Raw genomic sequence first — 20,555 nt, 5'->3', positions numbered from 1 at the left:
TTAACTCGTGGTAAATAGCATTAAACAATCAAATTTTGATCCGTTGTTAAAAGTGACTAAGTTACAACAGGCATATAAACCCGTGATGGAATATCAAAACCACCAATCGAGGATGAACTCCAGACCTAAAAATAATTTGCGACACTTATCAATCGATTGACGTAAAAAAATTATTTTCTGGTGACTACGAAGAACAAATTTGGGAGCCTGTGGATATATTCTATTCGATCAAACAATATTTGGGAGCCTGTGTGACTTATTGATCAAAACCTTTATGCTGCTTTCAGCTTTTTTCTGCCAAAGATGATGGTGTAGTACTAAAGGCAAACAAAATTTTCTCGGCAACCAAAATTTTACGTGTACATGCAAATACTATTTATCCTGTGGATTTATATCTTTAGGGATTTTGGTGTGCCCTTTGCTGGTCCCCTTGACACTTGACAGGTTACATACTCGATCTTCCTATATTTTTCTAACAAAAATATCCGGTGACTACTTCAGCAGTGCGCTTTACAGAGATCCACTGAGACAATCATTCTATATAATATATATCCTATGATACTAAATAAGAAGTCGCTAATTGGTGCAGTTGGTAAAGTTTTTCTTTTAAATTTGAGGAAGAAACTGGACGATCTATCATTTTTTTAGTTCATTATTTATGGACGTTCATAAGATCTTTTTCTTTTTTTAGTTTATTATTCATGGACGTTCATAAGATCCTTTCATTTAGTAGCACTTTAAGGGATGGCATAGTCTTAATAAAGTTAAGGACGAGATTTAAATGAGAAAAGACTTACGATGAATACGTAGGCACCCAAAGATGAGGAAAGGTTGTGTCCAATATAACTTTATTTTCAGATGATCTGCTGTAAAAACATCAAATTTGATTCTTTCATGCAAATCTTCATTTTTTTTTAATGAATAATTGTTCGCACTTTTGTCTTGTCTGGCCAAAGTAATTTATCTGAAAATGAAGATTTTATTGCATCTCTCTCTTGTAGATTGAACCAAACAAAACAAGTTTTGTCATATATATTCTGACCAGTGACCAAACATATAAAGGTTGAATAGTCAAGTTTCTAGGCTTTTAGCAACGGAGAAATGCTATGGGGACTCTCTCTCAAAGGGAGATTTTTATGAATTTTTTATCATTTTACAGTTTAAAGTTAATTTTCATCATAGTTTAATGTCAATTTATGTGTCAATATAATAAAATACCATACGACAAACATTAGGTGGTAGAAAGTCCATAAGGAATTTCACTTTTGAAAGAATCACTTTAGCAACATTATATATGGAAAGTGAAGGATGTTAAGGTACCTTACCAATGGATTGGCAATAAGAAGTCGCAATATCTCTTAAATCTCTCATGTGTAACTTTCAACATCCTCACATGCACCTTCTTTGGTGATAAGCATGGTAGATACCTAAATAATATATATATCAAGTGACGTGGTACCGTGTGATGGTTTCACACACGTGAGTGAAGTTACTGTATTACTACAAAGAACTTTGTTAATTAAGGTTTTTATTCACAAACCAACTAACAATCAATGGCGAGATATCCAACTTTTTATAAGATTATTGAAATTTTTTTCAGTCGGCCGATCCACATCCTCACACGGATTATCAATTCAAAAGTAACACATGAAAAATAAAAACACATAATTATTATAACCTGATGCAGAGGCTCATTTTATAAATATGTATATATGTGTGTGTTCCAACTTCCAAACAAGCTATAACTATATTTTAAAGGTTTTTTAGTTAAATGGTTTTTGAGATTAGCTTAATTCTTTATTTTGGTCTCTGACATTGAAAATCGATAGATGTGGTCTTTGAGTTTGTCCACCGTAAATCATTTTGATAATTCCATGAAACATATGTCAATATCCTCATTAAGTGGAGGTGGTTGGTGTGACAAAAATACCCTTAAAAGGTGGTTACATGGTCATTCACGTGACAATTTAACAAGGATATTGACAGATTTTTCATGGGTTGACCAAAATAATTTACGATGGACTAATTCAGAAACCACTTCTATCGATTTCATTCCCAATAACCAAAATAAAGAGTCATGCAAAATACCATTTTGACTTAAAAACCATTACAGTGACTATTTAAGTTCTTCGGAAATAATTGAATGAAAGACATTACACACAAACTATCTAGCTATGATATCTGAGATATGAGAAGATCTTTGTGTGGGACAGCGTAGTATAACTTTTATCGTATATTATTCCGTCACTCAACGTGGACAATGGGACCAAGTGTTTGCTTATCAATGAATTATATTACCACTATTGTAAATTTCAATATAGTCACCACAAAATAATTAAATTTCGTTTAGCAACCATTTTATTTTTAATATTCGGTCTTTTAACTAAATATGAGATAAATTTACATAGAGAAAATAATAAGAGGAAAGATAATGGAGTAAAAAGCAATTGTAATGAAATATTATACATAATAAAAATTATAAACTATTCAAAAACATTGTTGGTGAACAGTATTTTTGACGGAATTGACCTTCAATTACTGGCCATGCCCAACTTCTTTTTTGTGTTGCATAGTGGATTTACAATTTCACCCTTGGTGTACGCGTGTTGGTGATGGTGGACGCGTGATGGTGATGGTGGACGCGTGTTCTCTCTCTCAGATCTATCAAGCTCTATCTCAATTAAAAACTAAAAGCAACTTGAAATGATTTTTACTTTAAGTTTTTGTTTCATGCATCTTCCGGGTTTGTCTATCCTCCATTCTCTTCTTTTAGTTCTTTCTCTCTCATTTCTTCAAAATGTTTTTACTTTAGCTAGCTAAAAAATGAAAACTAAAAACTAAAAATGAGATTGGTACAAAACGAACCCTAAGTTAACTTATGCTTGGTACAATACTTCTCCCTCTAATATGAAGGATTGGTTACACTAATTAAGGCCACGCTATTAACCATTATAGTAAGTCCCTCTCGACTGAGAGTGTGAATTTTACATCGAATAACTAAAGCCTGCTTGCCTAATAGTTTAAACAATTTTGCACCTCTCCACCCACTATTATTTAGTTTTGAGTTGAATGCATTTTAATACACTTTCGACTTTTGAGTCTTGATCGACTTCATACAAAGTAAACTTGATGAGCTTAATACGAAGTTTGGATGAAGAACTTCAAAGTACCAAAGAACTTCAAAGTACCGAGGAACTTTAGATTCAATTGTTAAAAATGCAGTAAATACTCAAGCATTACAAAGTTACTACTCAACACTACTAATGCACTAAACAAATAACTTTTAAATGATAGATTCTGTAAAAATATATAATGCATCTTGTTTTCAAACTTCTCTATCTAATTTGTGCAGTCCCTTATCTGAAGATTTTGAACACGCCACAAGTGTATGTTTGGTTGAAGAACTTCCAAATTCCAAGGGATTTAGACAAAGTGATGAAGAAATGAATCGCAATTAGTTAGATAGGAAAGAATAGAAATGCATCTACATGAGCATTCAAAGGTTATAAAAGGGATGTGTACATGATACTTTTTAGATAGTTATTTGCAAATCTCACTCACATGTCCTGTAATGATAAGCATATTAGTATTGGAAGGGAATGTCAAAATGAGAACAACCCTTTACCTTACCTTACATTTGGTAGAATCAAACCTTTCTATGTTTTTTCTCTATTTTTTTAGAATTAGTTGTACAATCAAACTTGTGTGATGCATAGTGAATCGCAGCGCAGGAGGGTCACCTTAAATGGAAAGAAGGAAAGTGGGTTATGCTCGTATTGCATTTGCACTGAATCTCAGTTGCTTTATAAGACAAGCAAAATCAACTTAGGGGTAGGTAGATGCTTGCTTGCTTATATTACCAATTTTTTTTTTTTTTTTTCAAATGCTTACATTACTAGTTAAAAGTCACTGTAATGTTCATCATCTAATTTATTATTGTTAAATGAGTTTAAATTTTAAAATTTATATAGTTGGCATACAGAAATTTTAAATTTTAAACTCATCTAATAATAATAAATAATGTAACGAGCAAAAATGTACCCGTAAAAATGAGTGGCTTTTGGTTGCGACCAAACAAATTATTACCATTTTTTCGCTTTTAATTTCCTTACAGCATGGACACGTGGTTGGCCCCATTTGCTTGTCCAATTTCTCTATGATTGTACTTCCTGGTCAAAACCCTAAAAATTTGAGTTTGACTTTAACCTGTCAGTTTATTTACCCGATTGTTTGCCACCCGATCCAAAATATTTTGGGCCAACCCTAAGATTGAGAGCAGGCTCGGTATTGGAGGCCCATTAATAACCTTGTTTTCTTAGTCACACTTGTTGGTCTCTCAATCCCAAGGAGGCACAGGATACACACGAGGAGGCTCTCTGCAAGGATCTCACATAGGGCTGGGCTCGAAAAATAAAAAAATTGAAAAAAATCGAACCAAATATTTAAGTGTAGTGTTATCCACACATCTTGTTAATTTTTATTTTTTTTTATTTTCTTCAATTCATTCGATCTGATAATCGACAATTGAGAGGGATTTTTAGGAGATAAAAAGGAGTGTGGATATAGCACCGTCCTAAAAATCCCGAACCAATCGAAAATCAAAATGAAACTAAATAACCCAGACTGAGTAAAAAATTATTGGTTCAGTTTTTGGTTTTGGTGGTTCATAAACCGAATTGAACTGAATGAGATTTAACAATTTTCAAGCCAATTCCAAGTCAAACATTTGGGTAATTCAACCAAAGATTAGGTAAACCCAACTTCAGGCTCAAATATGTTGAAAACATTATTCCATATATTATTTTCTTCATTCCCTCCAATTTCTACGTTAACAAAATAAATAAAATAAAAACTGAAAAAAAAAAGAAAAAAAAAGGGAAACGAACTAGACTGAACCAAAAAAATGGAACCGAATAATTCAGTTTCCCTTAGTAAATTTTAAAAACTAAACCGAATAGTAATTTTGATTTGGTTTTCAATTTTGGCTAAAAACCGAATCGAATGGAACCAAACTCAACCCTAATCTCAAGTTGGGTCCATTTTGGTGGCTCAAATTTAAATTTTTTATGTCTTAAGTAGATAAGTAATGTGACACAACGATCGTACGCAGGAATTTTCCATTAGAAATGACTCTGTTGGAGTCGGTTTTAGAGCTTAAATCGATCATGTCGGTAATGATTTTGTCAAACCGGAAACTTACCACATTAACACGGTTTGGCTTGGTTTCAGTTAAGTTTCACAGTAAAAGAGGCAATGTGGTTTTGTGTCCCCGATACATATGGAGCCACCAAACTTCCTAAATTGATCATAAAACAAAGGAAGGAGAGTACTTGCCGGCCCAATTCTGAAATGGATAGCCACACATAGCACTGTGTGTGCCCACACATATCTGTTTCAAAGTTAATTTTATTTGCATCCTATAAATTTGTCGCACCAAATAAATTTCAAAATATAGTCACTCCCACCTCTTCTTTGAATGCCTTTTTACCGAAGGCCTATGGCAGCATGTGTTGATGAGGTTTGGGGTTCATTGGCTTCATCCTCCATGGCCTTCTTTTATGGACTCTGTGGCAGCCCATTGGTGGGGGAAATTCCTTCCCATGGTGGTTAGAAAGCTCTCTTTTTCAGTAATTGTCTATTGCATATGATGTAAATGAAATAACCGCATGTTCAATAATTGTAGAAAAACTCTTGCTGCTCTTCTTCAGTCGATCACTAATATGATCCGATGTTAGCTGTGTACTTTGCATGTTAAGCCCTCCACCATTAACATGATGGTCCTCCATAACTAGAATGTTGCTGCTCCTTATGCTTTCTTGTCGTCTTCCTGCGTGGGTTAGGCCTTGTTTTGGGTTTCTTGTCCCTTTCGTTTGTGGGTGCTTTGGGAGTTTCTTTCTGCCTGCTTTTTGTTCCATGTTCTCTTTGGGCTTTGCCATGTTAATATCACTCTTTATTTAAAAGTATATATATTCTAGCTTTTCTCAACATCTAAGAGAAAAATATCACTTAGTACTGCGGTGTAGTGATATTCATTCTTACTTGTAAGTGAGAGGCAATGTCGGATTCAAGATTTGAACCTTGGGGGTCCCAATGTTAAGGTCCAAGTTTTTTTTATAGAAACATAGCGAAGTGCGCAAACAAATTTTAGTTTATTCACGGAAGCATTTCAACGAATACTTAGTAGGTTTGTCGTCGTTAGTCTAACCGTGTTGCGCATATGTCAACAAATATCGACATTTGACAAATCAATTTGATGAGTGCTATAAAAAGCATTTGTCGAGTGTTGTCAATGCAACCTGCTGCGTGCTTCCCGTATATGCTTAGCATACATTCAGAGGGTCCTTAAAGGACCTTCACATGCTTGTTTCTCGGGCTCCGAGCGGTCCTGATTTCAAAAGTTCAAATTTTATGTTTGACAAATTCAATACTAATTTATTCCATATCTTTTCATGTACAAGTATCGATTGTTAAAAAAATTAAACAACTTTGAAACTTTGAGTTTAGAACTTTAGAGTAAAAAACTTGTTCATTGACGATGACCATGATTCATGCATGTGAGCAGGGCATCTTTAGACTGGTCATAAACGTGTGTACATACACGTGTGACGGATAGAGGACCCAGAACCCTTAATTGCAAATATTTATACCACCAACTCTGCAATCTGCAGTCCATACAAAGCTGAATGCTGACAAGATGAACTTATTGAAACAAAGATGGGATCGGCACCAGGCTGTCCCAGTACAAACCTTTGCTACCTACCTCAATATATTACAAACACTACTGGATCCGTTCTTGAATTATACCTTGAGTTGCATTTTTTTAAACGATTAGGAAAGATCAATACTATAACTCGAAGTTAAATTGAAAGACGGGAGTAACTATTAGAAGAGTTCACGAGCTAAAAATTAGAAGGATATTGTTATCGACATGTGAACAAGAACAATTTGCACTCGTCGAAAGACAACATTTTCTTGTTAGCTTAAAACCACTCCGTGTTTAGAATACACTGAAAAATCTCTATGATTCATGGTGGGGTTGGCAAGTTCTAGGTCCATATGAAGTATGGACCATCAAATTTAAAATTTCACTCCCATGGGTATGCAGCAGACCTCATACAGTCCTGCATGTAGTCCCATATGGTCATCATATACAAACAAAACAGTCCACTTCCTTCCTCTGTTTTTCCTTTTTGTAAAAGGAGTCACCTGCAAATCACCATAAATTGTTTTTGGGCATCCGGAGGAAATTATATCAATTGTCTCTCAATTAAAAATTCATGATCATTGATCTCTTAACTCATCAAAACATACAGTTATAGTTTTTTTCGATAACTCTGTTAGAACTTACGTCAAAATGAGTCATCTATCACGCACGTAAGGTTGAATCGAGGGACAAATATAGAAAACCAAATAAGAAATTTGTAGCAATGGTCCCTCAACTTTAACCCAATTAGAGAAATGGTTCATCAACTTTAACCTAATTGGAGCAATAATCCTACAACTTTAACACAATTGTAGCAATGGTTTTTCCAATATGGCTCATTTTGACGGAGTTAACAAAAATAATCATAAGTGCATGTATTAATGAGTTAACATAACATAGTTACGGATTTTTAGTCAAGAAATCATTGCTCCGATTAAATTAGAATTAAAGAATCATTATTACAAATTTCTCTTTAATATAATTGAATTATCAACCTTATTTTATCATTTGTAATAAGAAAATAATTCTCTCTTAGCAACGGCTCTAATCATGCAGTATATCCGGCTTTTACTTTTTCTTTTTTATTCCTAATTAATTATTATGCAAATACTTGCCTAAAGTACTACATCATAGCAAGCATGTTTTGGAATCAATGATCTACTCGGTCTGCCACGCTGCTCATCCTATAAGCATTGCACTAAAACGGCAACCGATGTTGGTGGTGGTTATTCACGGCGGTAGCGTGGAAGCCCCGCCACGAAGCTGCTACTATCTTTGGTGACAGTGCCGTAGTAGTAATCTGTATTTATTTCACTTCAAATATAATTTAACTCTCGTGATCTCATTTATATTTTAGGTTAGGTATGACCTGCGATGTACAAGGACTCGGGATCATAACTTCATATTAAAATACTCATAAAAATATAAATATAAAATGGTTTTTGAATAATAAAATCTGCAATTTGTTACATTATTTTTTTGGGGGGGTGGAGTGCAAGCTAACTAAGATTCTGGGTTGCTGATTGAAGGTCGATCCCACACCAAATTTGAGGTGATGAGATAATATAGATTACACCAAATTCTCTCTCTCTACAAAAATCTTCAATTCGTTACATTATTTTGGGGGTGGAGTGGAAGCTAACTAAGATTCTGGGGTTGCTGACTGAAGGTCAATACCACACCAAATTTGAGAGGAGACGAGTCAACCCCACTGACTGACAGAAGATGGGGACCTAAATGTTTGTTCATTTATTATTTGGATGAGAATCTTAGGTCATCTCATCACTTGTTAAAGGGAACATGAAAAAAAGGAAAATATAAACTTTGATCAGCAATTATTAAAGGCACAAATAATTTCTAGGGTACCAAGGACAAAGAGTTAGGTCGATTATAAGCATAAAAACAAGGAGAAACAAAAAATCTAGTTGGTGTAGCGATTTGGAGAGAGAATCGGATTCTTTTTGTGAGGATTTCGGGAATCTTCCAATCACCTATGTTCATCATATATCGTGTGGTCAGTTTTTGTCAAACTGTTTATATTCAATTTTTAAATAAAACAATTTACAATGATTTCTGATGTACGATGTACGATAAACGGATGTGATTGAAAGATCCTCATAAAGAGGATCCTGCGAGAATCCTTCTGGGCTAATTGAATGTGCTCAAGTTGATTAAGTTAGTGTGTTTTTCTCTTTGTATAGAAATTCTAAATCCTACTAATTGTAATAGATTAGATTAGAATATCACTGAATGTAAAAAAATATACCCTATGTTTTTTTAGCCACTGTAAAGTTGCAAAGAGAGTGTTTAGTGACAGATTGGCAGTTGTCACATGCATAACTGCCTTGGGGTGATTGGGCGACTGTTGTTGCTAACAAACTCGAAAATTAGTGAGAAGGTTCTAGAGGACATCAATGCAAGAAATACATTACTGAATTTAACCACCAAATTTGTTGGGAATTTTAACGAAAAACTCTTGGTACTGTTTACTTTAACGAAAAACCATATTTTCACACTAAAAAGTTAATTATGATACTATTCACTTTACTCTTTATTTTGTTCTTATCGTTAAAACTCAAAGTTTTCAAACCACTTTCATTAGTTTTCTTTTTGTAATAATCTTTTGTAACGAGTGATCTATAACTCATGAACTCATGTTAATGTTTATTTTCTCAAAATGGATTAGCTAATGGTTTCGTCGCAACAATCCACTCTTTTAGAGGTCGGAAAGAGTAACAGAGACATTTCAACCATCTTTTAACCACCATCGTGTGATTTACCAATGTCAAAAATCGAATTAAAAAAATGATGAAGCCTAGAATTTGACCACCCTGTGGTTCATATTAATGACTCAATAGTGTGAATATGGCAAGTGCAGCAGTCCATTTCATCATTAATTTTGTGGACAGTACAACTTATAATTGAGATAATTAGCATTTAATCCTAATTTGCCGCCCATTCAATCCACATTTGGAAATATCACGTTCATATCCCCAGCCACCCTCCCATCACACAATTTTTTTGTAGCCAGAATTGAAAATGATACAAAACCAGAAAAACCCAATCGAAATTCCACTTTTACCCTTATTCTTTTGAATCGCATCCGAGTTCTCAAAGGTCAAGTCACCGCCTAATTATATAAAGATATAAGGTCAGTTTAGGTAGTTCGACCCTCTGCGAACACAATGATTTGTCCGTTGTACCCAAAGAATGGCTTGCAGGGTTGGCAATGTCGCCTCTCCCTTTCTCATTTCCGAACGACACAAAAACACTCGCACACTCACAAATCACAGTCTCTCTCTCTCTCTCTCTCTCTCTCTCTCTCTCTCTCGGCAGTTAAGCTGCTCCAATCTCTCCACCTACTCTCTCTCTCCATTACATTCCTTCATTCATTGCAAATTGTTCTTTGTAAAGCTTGAAGCTTGTTTTGTCGCTATGAAACCATTTGGTCGGATTTTCTGAGGAGAAAGAGAAAATCAGCTCAGAAAGAAGTAAAAGATGCCGCTGGTGAGGTTTCAGGTGCGGAACGAGTACAGCTTGGGGCAGCCTCAGCTGTACAAGGAGGTGAACAGAGAAGATCCCAAAGCTGTGCTCGACGGCGTCGCCGTCTCTGGCCTCGTCGGGATCTTGCGCCAATTGGGGGATCTTGCCGAGTAAGTGTGCCTTCCAATTTTACTCAGGCAGTTCATTTCTTGCTACCCTTTTGCATTTTCTTCCGTTTTCTGCCTGTTTCTCCATCTGGGTTCAGCTCATTCACTCTAAAGTTTACATCTTTTGGGGTTGAAGTGAATGCAATTTGGTAACTTTTGTAATTTGGCAAATTGGGTTTTGCTTAATGGTTATTATTTTTTGAAATTAGCTGACAAATCATTGGTAATTGCATTTTCTTTTAGATTAAACGTTGTGGGATTATAAGTTGGATGTTTGTTGTTTTTCCTTGCTGTTTAAGTATTATGCCTCACTGCGCTATATGGGGATTGGGGTGCATGAGTTATCACTTTCCTAAGGCACTTGACGGTTTCTGGAAAAGCTCTGGATCCTGAATCTTTGTAGTTTTCTGGGGTTATGGTGTTTAAATCATTGCAAAATATGGTAGCTTTGTGTTGCAGCTACTTTCAACATAATGTCATTTTGGGGTGCTACTAGATTTCGTGGTAGCTCCTGTTGGTAAAATGTAACAATTTATCATGGTCAAAGAAACTTAGTTGCCAGTTGCCAATGAATTTTACTTTGTGGCCTGTTTGGGGACATTTGGATGTTCATATTTTTAGAGTAGTGGACCCGTATTTCAGTTCCTGTGAAGCAAAAATTTGGACCTTTGATATAGGTGATCAAGTTTGAAATGTATAACGCAATAGGTTGAAGATAGTGATTATTGTTTTATAACAACTGTTGTTAACAGTACTAAAGTAACTTAAAATATGTAGGTTTGCAGCAGAGGTCTTTCATGGCTTGCAAGAGCAAGTGATGACAACATCTTCTAGAAGCCATAAACTGATGGTTCGTGTGCAACACATTGAAGCTGCACTTCCTTCCCTCGAGAAGGCTGTACTTGCTCAAACAAGTCACATACATTTTGCTTACACCGGTGGTACGGCTTTTGTTTCTACCTCTATGTCTGTATATCATATGCCAGCTATTAACAACTCGTATCAACAGATGTCGTTCTCTCTTGTGCAAACTGCTCTTCTCATAAATTTCTATACTGGTGATTTTATGATGTAAAAAGGAAATTGTCTATGGTTAGTTTTAGCTACCATTTACATTCATTACAAATTTTATTGTAAGTTTGTTTTGACAACCATTAAAGGACCAGATATCGAAACCTAAAATCATCCTTAAGGGAAAGTCTAGGAAGATAGAATTATGTCGATTCATATTTAGTGCAAGTATTCTTTTATGGTTTTGTAAACAAGAGAACTGCAATTTTCTCAGAAGTGGGTTATTTTTTCCATATACAATCTTGCATTTAAATTATCTTGGAAACCTTGGAGAACACTACTGACCATAGCGGCAAATTTACACGTGGGACAGCATTACATAGACTGTTAATTTTGAGGGGATTACTTCTGTACAAACCTTTCGTGATTGACCTTGTTTCATCTATTCTTTATTGTGGATATAGTTTTGTTATATACTCTATAATGCTTATTCCATGGATGTGACGTCATTAACCTGATAATTGAATCATTAATAGAAAGCGGTTGCTTTGCAGGTATAGAGTGGCATCCTCGTATTCGAAATGAGAAAAATCATTTGATCTACAATGACTTGCCACGTTTTATCATGGATTCATATGAAGAATGTAGGGATCCTCCACGTTTGGATTTACTGGACAAGTATGATTGAAATCTTTTCTTTACCTATCTTTATCTCAATTGGCTTACATTTCATGGATAATTTTTTTTATTTAGCTTAATTAGCATACAAGTAGTGTAAGTAACTGTCACATGATGGAATCCTTTCCTTTACCGTTCAGATTTGATACTGGTGGCCCAGGATCTTGTTTGAAGAGATATTCAGATCCAACCTTTTTCAAAAAAGCATCAGCTAACCTTGATGAAGAAAATGTTAAAGTCCGAAGATCTAGGAAAGCTCAAAGAAGCAAGGTATGCACCTACGTTTTGAGGAAACACGATAAGCAACTGTTAACCATTATCAGAAGTGGCTATTTGATAGTGAATCAAAGAAAGCCCAAATAAGCATAAGTTGCAACCTAGTTATTGCCAACCCATGTTAGGTTTGGTTTTGGGTTTGAAAAGCCTCGACCTGGTCAGTTCTGAATGGAGAGCAACCTAAACCATCCCAAATCTTTGCCCACTCTTAGACATTAGTGCGCCATTCCAAGCGGAGAATTTGTATTTCATATTTCAACGTACTTTGCTTATGCTTTCATATGCAATATTGTGGATGAGTAGGGCTCCAAAGTTTTCTTAAGAGAGATAGATGCAGGCATATTTTATCATTGTTAACAATTTCTTCTTGAGAGAGCTTGTTTTTCTGCTGTCTGTATGCAATGCTTTATTGGATTATTCTCTCTTAAGTACCTCGATGGTTCTGCCAGTTGGGATTTGTCTAATTAAAATGTTGAAATGGACAGAAGAAAAGAGGATCACAACGTAATGGAGATGTATTGCGTGGTGCATCAGCATCTAATCGCAGTAGCAGGTATCCTATATGTTTACAAAGACACACACACACACACACATACTTAGAGGAATTCTCTAATTAATTCATAATGTTTAAGTGACTTATGGCTCTCATCTTTGACTGAATGGAATTAAAATACTAGATGTCTGACTATGCAGAATGCAACATATTTCTCCCATTGTAAATGGGCGAAGCTCATCTTCTCAAACTGGCTCCACAGCAGACATGGCATTAAAATCTGACCTGGGAGACAATTCCATTTCTTTTGATTCAAGAACTGAGTCGGGATATATTGAGTATGCTGCCCATCCAAGTTCCTCCATGCAAGCCGAAGAACATGAATCCAAGGAATCACCTGCTTCTAAGTTGGTGCAACATGATGATACTATTTATTCTGTTTCGCCTGCTGATCAAACTGGATTGGTCGGTGATAACTCTCCTGGAAGTTCATTACAGGATCAAGTTACCTCTGGTTCATCTTGTGTTAACTGGGATGTGAAAACAGAGATAGTGGATCCAAAATGTCAACAAAATGGTATAGATGAAACTACAGAGATACATCCAACAAAAGATGACTTGGATGCACATGAAGCTGGAGCTGGTAACTTTAGAATTGTTGAGCGAATGGATGCCCTCTTTGTTGATGAAAACATTGTGGAATCAATTTCGATCAGGAACCAGACTGATGAAATTGAAAGTGAACCAGACAATTTCATGGATGCTCTTAACACCATTGAATCAGAATCTGAAACCGATTTAGATTGTCTAACAAAACGAGAAGTTGAACATTTCGCCTCTGTTGTCAGCAACGAAGAACCATACGGGGTGCATGACATTAGCCTTGATTGTTCAGGCCTTCAAACTCCAACTTTTGAATTTCATACTTCAACATCTTACATTTCCTTCGAAGCAGAAGTGCCGACAGATCTGCCAAACTCAGCCTTGTCAGAGAGTCCTACACATAAGCAGATGCCTCAGATAGACATCGAACCTTCTAATCCAAACCACACTGTAGGCACCAATAGTGCTGACTTTTTTTATGGTTTAAGGTTAGAATCTGTTAGTGGTGATTCAACATCCTCTGGCTCCGGAACTACTAATTTGGAGGATAAGACCATAAGCAGTTTATATATTCCTCAAGAATCTCCTGCTGACATTTCCAGGAGCAATTCAACATCTTCCAGGAGCAATTCAACATCTCCTTCCTCTGGAACTACTAACGAGCAGGACAAGACCATAAGCAGTTTATGTGAGGCTCAAGAATCTCCTGCTGACGATTCCAGGAATAATTCAACACCCTCTGGCTCTGGAACTACGAATGTGAAGGATGAGATCACAAGCCCCTTATGTGAGTCTCAAGAATTCCCTGCTGATGATTCCAGGAATAATTCAACACCCTCTGGCTCTGGAACTGCAAATGTGAAGGATGAGATCACAAGCCCTTTATGCGAGTCTCAAGAATCCCCTGCTGACATTTCCAGGAATAATTCAACACCCTCTGGCTCTGGAACTACGAATGTGAGGGATGAGATCACAAGCCGTATATGTGAGTCTCAAGAAACCCCTGCTGACAATTCCAGGAATAATTCAACACCCTCTGGCTCTGGAACTACGAATGTGAAGGATGAGACCATAAGCCGTTTATGTGAGTCTAAAGAATCCCCTGCTGACATTTCCAGGAATAATTCAACACCCTTTGGCTCTGGAACTACAAATGTGAAGGATGAGATCATAAGCCGTTTATGTGAGTCTCAAGAATCCCCTGCTGATATTTCCAGGAATAATTCAACACCCTCTGGCTCTGGAACTACGAATGTGAAGGATGAGATCACAAGCCGTTTATGTGAGTCTCAAGAATCCCCTGCTGACATTTCCAGGAATAATTCAACACCCTCTGGCTCTGGAACTACGAATGTGAAGGATGAGATCACAAGCCATTTATACGAGTCTCAAGAATCCCCTGCTGACATTTCCAGGAATAATTCAACACCCTCTGGCTCTGGAACTACAAATGTGAAGGATGAGATCACAAGCTGTTCATACGAGTCTCAAGAATCCCCTGCTGACATTTCCAGGAATAATTCCATAAATTTCTGGACTAATGGTGGCCTATTAGGACTTGAGCCATCAAAACCTCCTGATTTCACCATGCCAAGTCCTATAAGTCAAGATTCTGCTAACAGAAGTCACACTGAGACAGTTGGTCTCTCAAATCATGCTTACAAGCTTATAGTTGATGAGCACGAATGCGAACATAGTCCATTGGTTGAGAATGCTGGTGGTAATGATAAGGATTTGAGTTCTAAATGTTCCATATCATGCTCGGAGAATCAAGATGATGGCATCACTTTCAAGAAAATACCTAACGGATTTTCACCCACTGAGTTGTATCCAAAGCTTCGTAATCTTGGTGATACGATGGAACCTGGGACTGTGTTGCCAGTTGCTCCATATGGAAAATCCACTTCCAATGAAGCGAATCAGGAGAATGAGGAAAGCTCTTCTCGGGTTTTTGGGCTTGGCCGTAGGTTACTTGTGAATGGTTTTGGTAGAAAAGCTGCACAGGCTCACGATGACGGATCTGAGCCTGCTAGTTATTTAAATGCTGGTGTACTGGACCAGAAAAATGAGCAGCACAGAGTAGAGTACCAAGCATTTCCGGAGACATCCTTCAGAGATCAGTTTGAGCATGGAACTGGTATTGGTTCATCTCCTTCGTCACCACCACTTGAACATATGAAAATATCTTTCCATCCCGTAGATGGCATTGAAACTTCCATACTCAAACTGAAATTATCTGATGGCAATCAAAGCCATGAAAGCATAAGAGACATGTTTCAGTCATTTCAGTTGATCCCAGAACCTGCTATTCCTTTGCATGAATTTGGTTCTGATTCCGATGATGACACATTCTGTAGATCATCTCCATATATATCAGATGATTGTCATAGCCAACTCTCGGAGTCGAATTCTGAACAATGGGAATCTAGTGAAACTCTAGAAAGAAACAAACATGGACTGTATGATGGTTTATGTGGATTCTCATCAGAGGAACGTATATCCACCTCCCCAGAACTGGGCGGAATATCCCATAATGCCACTTATGGTGACGGTGGAAGTAAAAGTGTGCACACCGAGAATGGTCTGGAACATTCTCTCTCTGATCCTGTACTTGATCTTCCAAGTTTCGATGCTTTGGGACCTGTACTTCAGCAAGAAACAAAAGATGATTCAGATCCAAAGGATCTCCCTGGTTTGAGATGTTCAGTGGATTATACACCAGGACCACCACCTCTTCCTCCAGTGGAATGGCGTGCTTCAAAACCTCCCTCGAATGTTACAGAAGAAAAACAAGATGCATTTGAAGGTTTTCGACATGCATTAAATGCAGAACTTTTGGGGTCTATCACCCTCCAGCAACCTAAGCCACCAGTAGAGCAACAACAAATGAATGAGGATTTCATTAACCCGAAACGCAAGGTATCATTTTGTTTGATTAAATCCTATTATTTTAAGGCATGAAAGGTATTCAAATAGAAATAGTGGGGAGTGAAAACTGCTAAAGGACAGATTATCAAATTCTTCTAACTGCAACAGGACCAGCACTTGAATGGGCAGAAAGAAGCTGATCAGGCTCTAAATGGCAAAGGGATAGACGAAAAAGAAGATTTCCTACAACAAATCAGAACAAAGGTGAGTCACCATTTTTTCTTGTCATTTGGCTGCTTTCCAAGTACAAGTCACTTTGTGTTTGTACTGGAGCATTTCATACTCATATGTAAAACGTGCCAAATCGAGGTTTTTCTCATCTCTTCTACCGCTGCGGATCCATATAAGCTCTATTACTTGGAGCAGGCCTGGTTGTACTAAATCTTGATAGATTGGTTTTATCTTTTAGTAAGGCTTTGCTAACTTTGTGACCTTGCGAACCACATTAGAGTAGACTAACAAAGAAAGTATTGCTAACTTTGTGCTCGTTTCTTCTTACGTCCTTCCAGTCATTCAACCTGAGACGCACAGTACCAGCTAAGGCAGCCGACACACCAGTACCCACCACCAATGTCAAAGTCACTGCAATTTTAGAGAAAGCAAACGCCATTCGCCAGGTTCCCCATTTCCCGCTCTCTTTACTTTCCGTTGCCCTTTGTCCGTTCTCATTATTTGCATCACAGCAACCAAATTGACAATTTATCAAAACTTATCAGGCTGTTGGGAGCGATGAAGGTGACGACGACGATACCTGGAGTGACACTTGATTCAACCGTGGCTATGCCATCCCGGGAAAAGCAACCCGCTTGTTGGTTGGAGTTCACAAACTTGGCCTAGGGCCGAGGCTGTGTTATATATATGTGAATAACTTCAGTTTCTTTTGTAATTAAGTGTAGGTGCTAATCTTGTATCCATCCAGTGCAGTAATTTTGATTGATCCCTTTACATATTTGAGGCAACCATTTATGTAAAGGGTGGTCCTATCCACACACACCTTTTTACCTTTCACACACTTCATATTAATTTTTGTCCTTTGATCATCTTCATTTCATTCGATCCGACGACTGAAAATTGAGAGAAGTGTGTAGAAGGTAAAAAAAGATGCGTGGATAGCACCACCCTATATAAAATGCCTGAATATATAAATTGTTGCTGTCTGATTATATTTCGGGAAATTGCTTTCTTAATCAGGTTTAAGTAAACCATTTTTTCTTGTGAGTGCCAAATTTAGAACACAACTTTAAAACGACATTGGCCATAATTGTGTTTGCGTCATAATTTTTGACCTGTTTAGCACGATTAATAAACTGTTTATGTAATCGTGTAACCTGCTAATCCGTATTTGATCCATAGAAACTGTATAATATGATAAAACCTATATAAATTGAAAACGAAATGACATGATGTAAAATTTATACCTATGCTTGTTAAACTGGTAAATCGTGTCCTTACCATGTATTATGTTTAATAATGGTATTGTACGTGTTTGGGTTTGGGAAAAAATACCTCATTAATAACTGTCATGTTTAGGTTGACGCAACTGTTTTTCTCTTAACGATCCACCTTGAACACAAATTAACATGACATCGCAAAAGACTTGTCACTCAACTGATTATCACATTATATGAACAAAGAATGTCTAATATATTCGGCCAAGAACCCAAAGCCCTAATTTGTTAGACGTATTATTTTACAATTGATTATTTCTACAGTTAAAAGCAGTTTTTTTAAAAAGTATAGGAATACCAAACTAACGCTACGTGTGCAGCTAAACTACTACCAACCAGACTAATAAAAATGAAACAGAAACAGAAACTGAAACGTGAAAAGTACCGAGTATTTTATACAAAATAAGAAAGAGTACATGCATGCAGATGGGGTGGTAGTCTGAGATCAACTTTCTGTAAATTTTCTGTCGGATTCAGAATTTTAAAAACACATATAACTGCGTTTCCAATTCATCAGACTTTTAAAAGACGACTTCTTCTTTCTTTTGTCCCCCATTCTTTCCCTTTTTCTTTTTACCTTCTTTCTTTTCTTCTAAAACGTATCTGTATGATATCTCTACAGTTTCTTTAATATATATATATATATATATATATATATGTATGTATATTTTATGTAAGATATATATACATATATATGTTATATAAAATATCTCTAGAACACGATTTATTAATTAATCCGGTGTTGGGCTGGCACTGCAGCCAACCGGCACACTGAATTCAATATTTAGTATATTATAAGTGAAACACGAAAAGAAGACTTTCTTTTTCATTTGATTAAAGCCACTTGGCCACGGATTAAAAAACCCTAACAGCAAAGCAACGAGCATTGCTTAATACTAATCTTTCCAACTCACGCTAGATTGGCTTTATTTAAAAAAGATATAACAAGAAGTGATATGCGATTAGATATTAGAGGACATATCACATCTCTTCTCTTAAAAAGTGAGAGATGTGATATTACAAATTAACAACCGTAAGCGTGATTTGATGGGAAGTGTAGAACAAAAACTCTAGTAGAATTGCTTGATTAAGACATCTCTTAAATTGGGAGAACTACTTTTAAATTGCGTTGGACACAAAACACACTTGATATTTTATATTTTTGTGAGAAGTATTCTACGTATAACGTGGTCAGTCAATTCTATCTAAGTTTTTCTCGGATTGCCAGGGGGAGGCAAGTTATATACATTCATCTGCCACCTAGGATTAACCTTCCAACCTTGTTTAGTTCCAAAGTAAATGCCCGTCAAATGAAAATTACCTTGAACTAATTAAGGGAATAATTTGAACATTTCAACTTCAAAATTGGCTATGAGAAAGGAAATGCCAATATTATTCTTGTGATGTTTTTTTTATTCTCTTTACAGGCACACTAGAAAGGCATTTTTACCCCTAAAAAGAGGTACCCCAAACCATAAAAAAGATGCCCCCAATTAAATCACTTTGTTCTTTACATATCCTTTAATCTTTTGACTAAAAGGGACTTTTGAATTGTGCTACTTTGTCTGTCTGCGTTATGCAGGTTATGAAAAGTGTTGGAAATGAGGTTCCTTGTTTGCATAATTTAAATTGAATAAAGATTCCTTTATTAAAGAAAAAGGGCATGCTAAGGGACTCTCGATCTGACACTTTTCAGTTTAACGTCAATTCTCGTGTCAAAATCCTAAAATATTGTGTAAAAAATATGAGGCGACAAAAAGTAAATGGAAAGTTCCATTTTTTGAGAAAGTCTTGTTAACATTTCTTAGAAAGAAATCCCAGTATTTTCACATTGCTTTTTATTATTATTATTGCAAACTGAAAGGTGCCCCAGGACCACAAACCCTACAATGTAAAGTGTGATCAAAGGATCAGGATCCTCTCCTAATCTAAGGATGAGGATCCTCATGACCAAGGGATGTGGGCTATTGGATCAAAATCTAACGGTTATAATTATTATAACTTTAAAGGGACCCCCCTGTTTGTAGCCATTAGATTTTCATCCAACGGTCCACATCCCTTGGTCATGAGGATCCTCATCCTTAGATTAGGAGAGGATCCTAGTCCGTGATCAAAAGGAAGCAACAAAGTTAATCATCAAATCTATTGGAACCTGAAAAGATGGCTTTGAAACAAAGTGTTTAGCAATAACATTATATTAGTAGCACAAGTGATATCCCACTTGAATGACCCAATAACATGCCTTAAACATCGCCTAATTGCTATAAAACATAGTTCAAGTAATATATATGTAAGACATGCATCCCCTCCTAGGAGGCATATATGCTGGCTCACTGCTGGCAGAATCTGATAGGACAACAAAAATCATTTAACGCATGTATAGATGCGTATAGTTTTTCTTTTTTCACCTTTCTTTTTTAGATTGAATAATCTTGCCTTGCTCAACTAAATAGAAATTTCAGTAACTTCGTTTAATTAGAGCAGCTCTCACACTAAATAAGATAAGCGCTAGATCAAATGAGACTAAATTACAAAGAATCTGATGCTTTTGTAAAAGATACATATACATACGAATAGCGTGATTGAATAACCATACAAAAGTGTTTTCTCGTTTATTGGATCTTTACTATCGATTCTTTATCCATTAAATAATCCCATTATAGATCTTTAAAGTGATTACTGATATCTGGATGAAACATACTGTAATTGGCACCTTTGAAATCATGCTAGCACCATGTCGAAACCCCCTTGTTCTCCATCCATGC

General features: G+C 36.3%; 1 protein-coding gene across 1 annotated transcript; it reads left to right on the top strand.

Annotated features, from left to right (window-relative positions):
• The first annotated feature begins 9,973 nt into the window (after positions 1-9,973).
• Positions 9,974-17,524, top strand: LOC137725457 (protein SCAR3-like). The gene is made up of 9 exons (XM_068464144.1): positions 9,974-10,356; positions 11,131-11,294; positions 11,919-12,042; positions 12,183-12,312; positions 12,804-12,871; positions 13,012-16,333; positions 16,451-16,546; positions 16,852-16,959; positions 17,059-17,524. Exons 1-9 carry the CDS (start codon positions 10,202-10,204, stop codon positions 17,107-17,109), a joined length of 4,218 nt encoding a protein of 1,405 aa, XP_068320245.1. The 5' UTR covers positions 9,974-10,201; the 3' UTR covers positions 17,110-17,524.
• The last annotated feature ends 3,031 nt before the right edge of the window (positions 17,525-20,555 follow it).

Source organism: Pyrus communis, chromosome 2 (assembly GCF_963583255.1).
Source record: "Pyrus communis chromosome 2, drPyrComm1.1, whole genome shotgun sequence".
NCBI classification, from domain to species: Eukaryota; Viridiplantae; Streptophyta; class Magnoliopsida; order Rosales; family Rosaceae; genus Pyrus; species Pyrus communis.
Note: the sequence above shows the minus strand (reverse complement) of the source record. Positions and strands in the feature narration are given on the sequence as shown.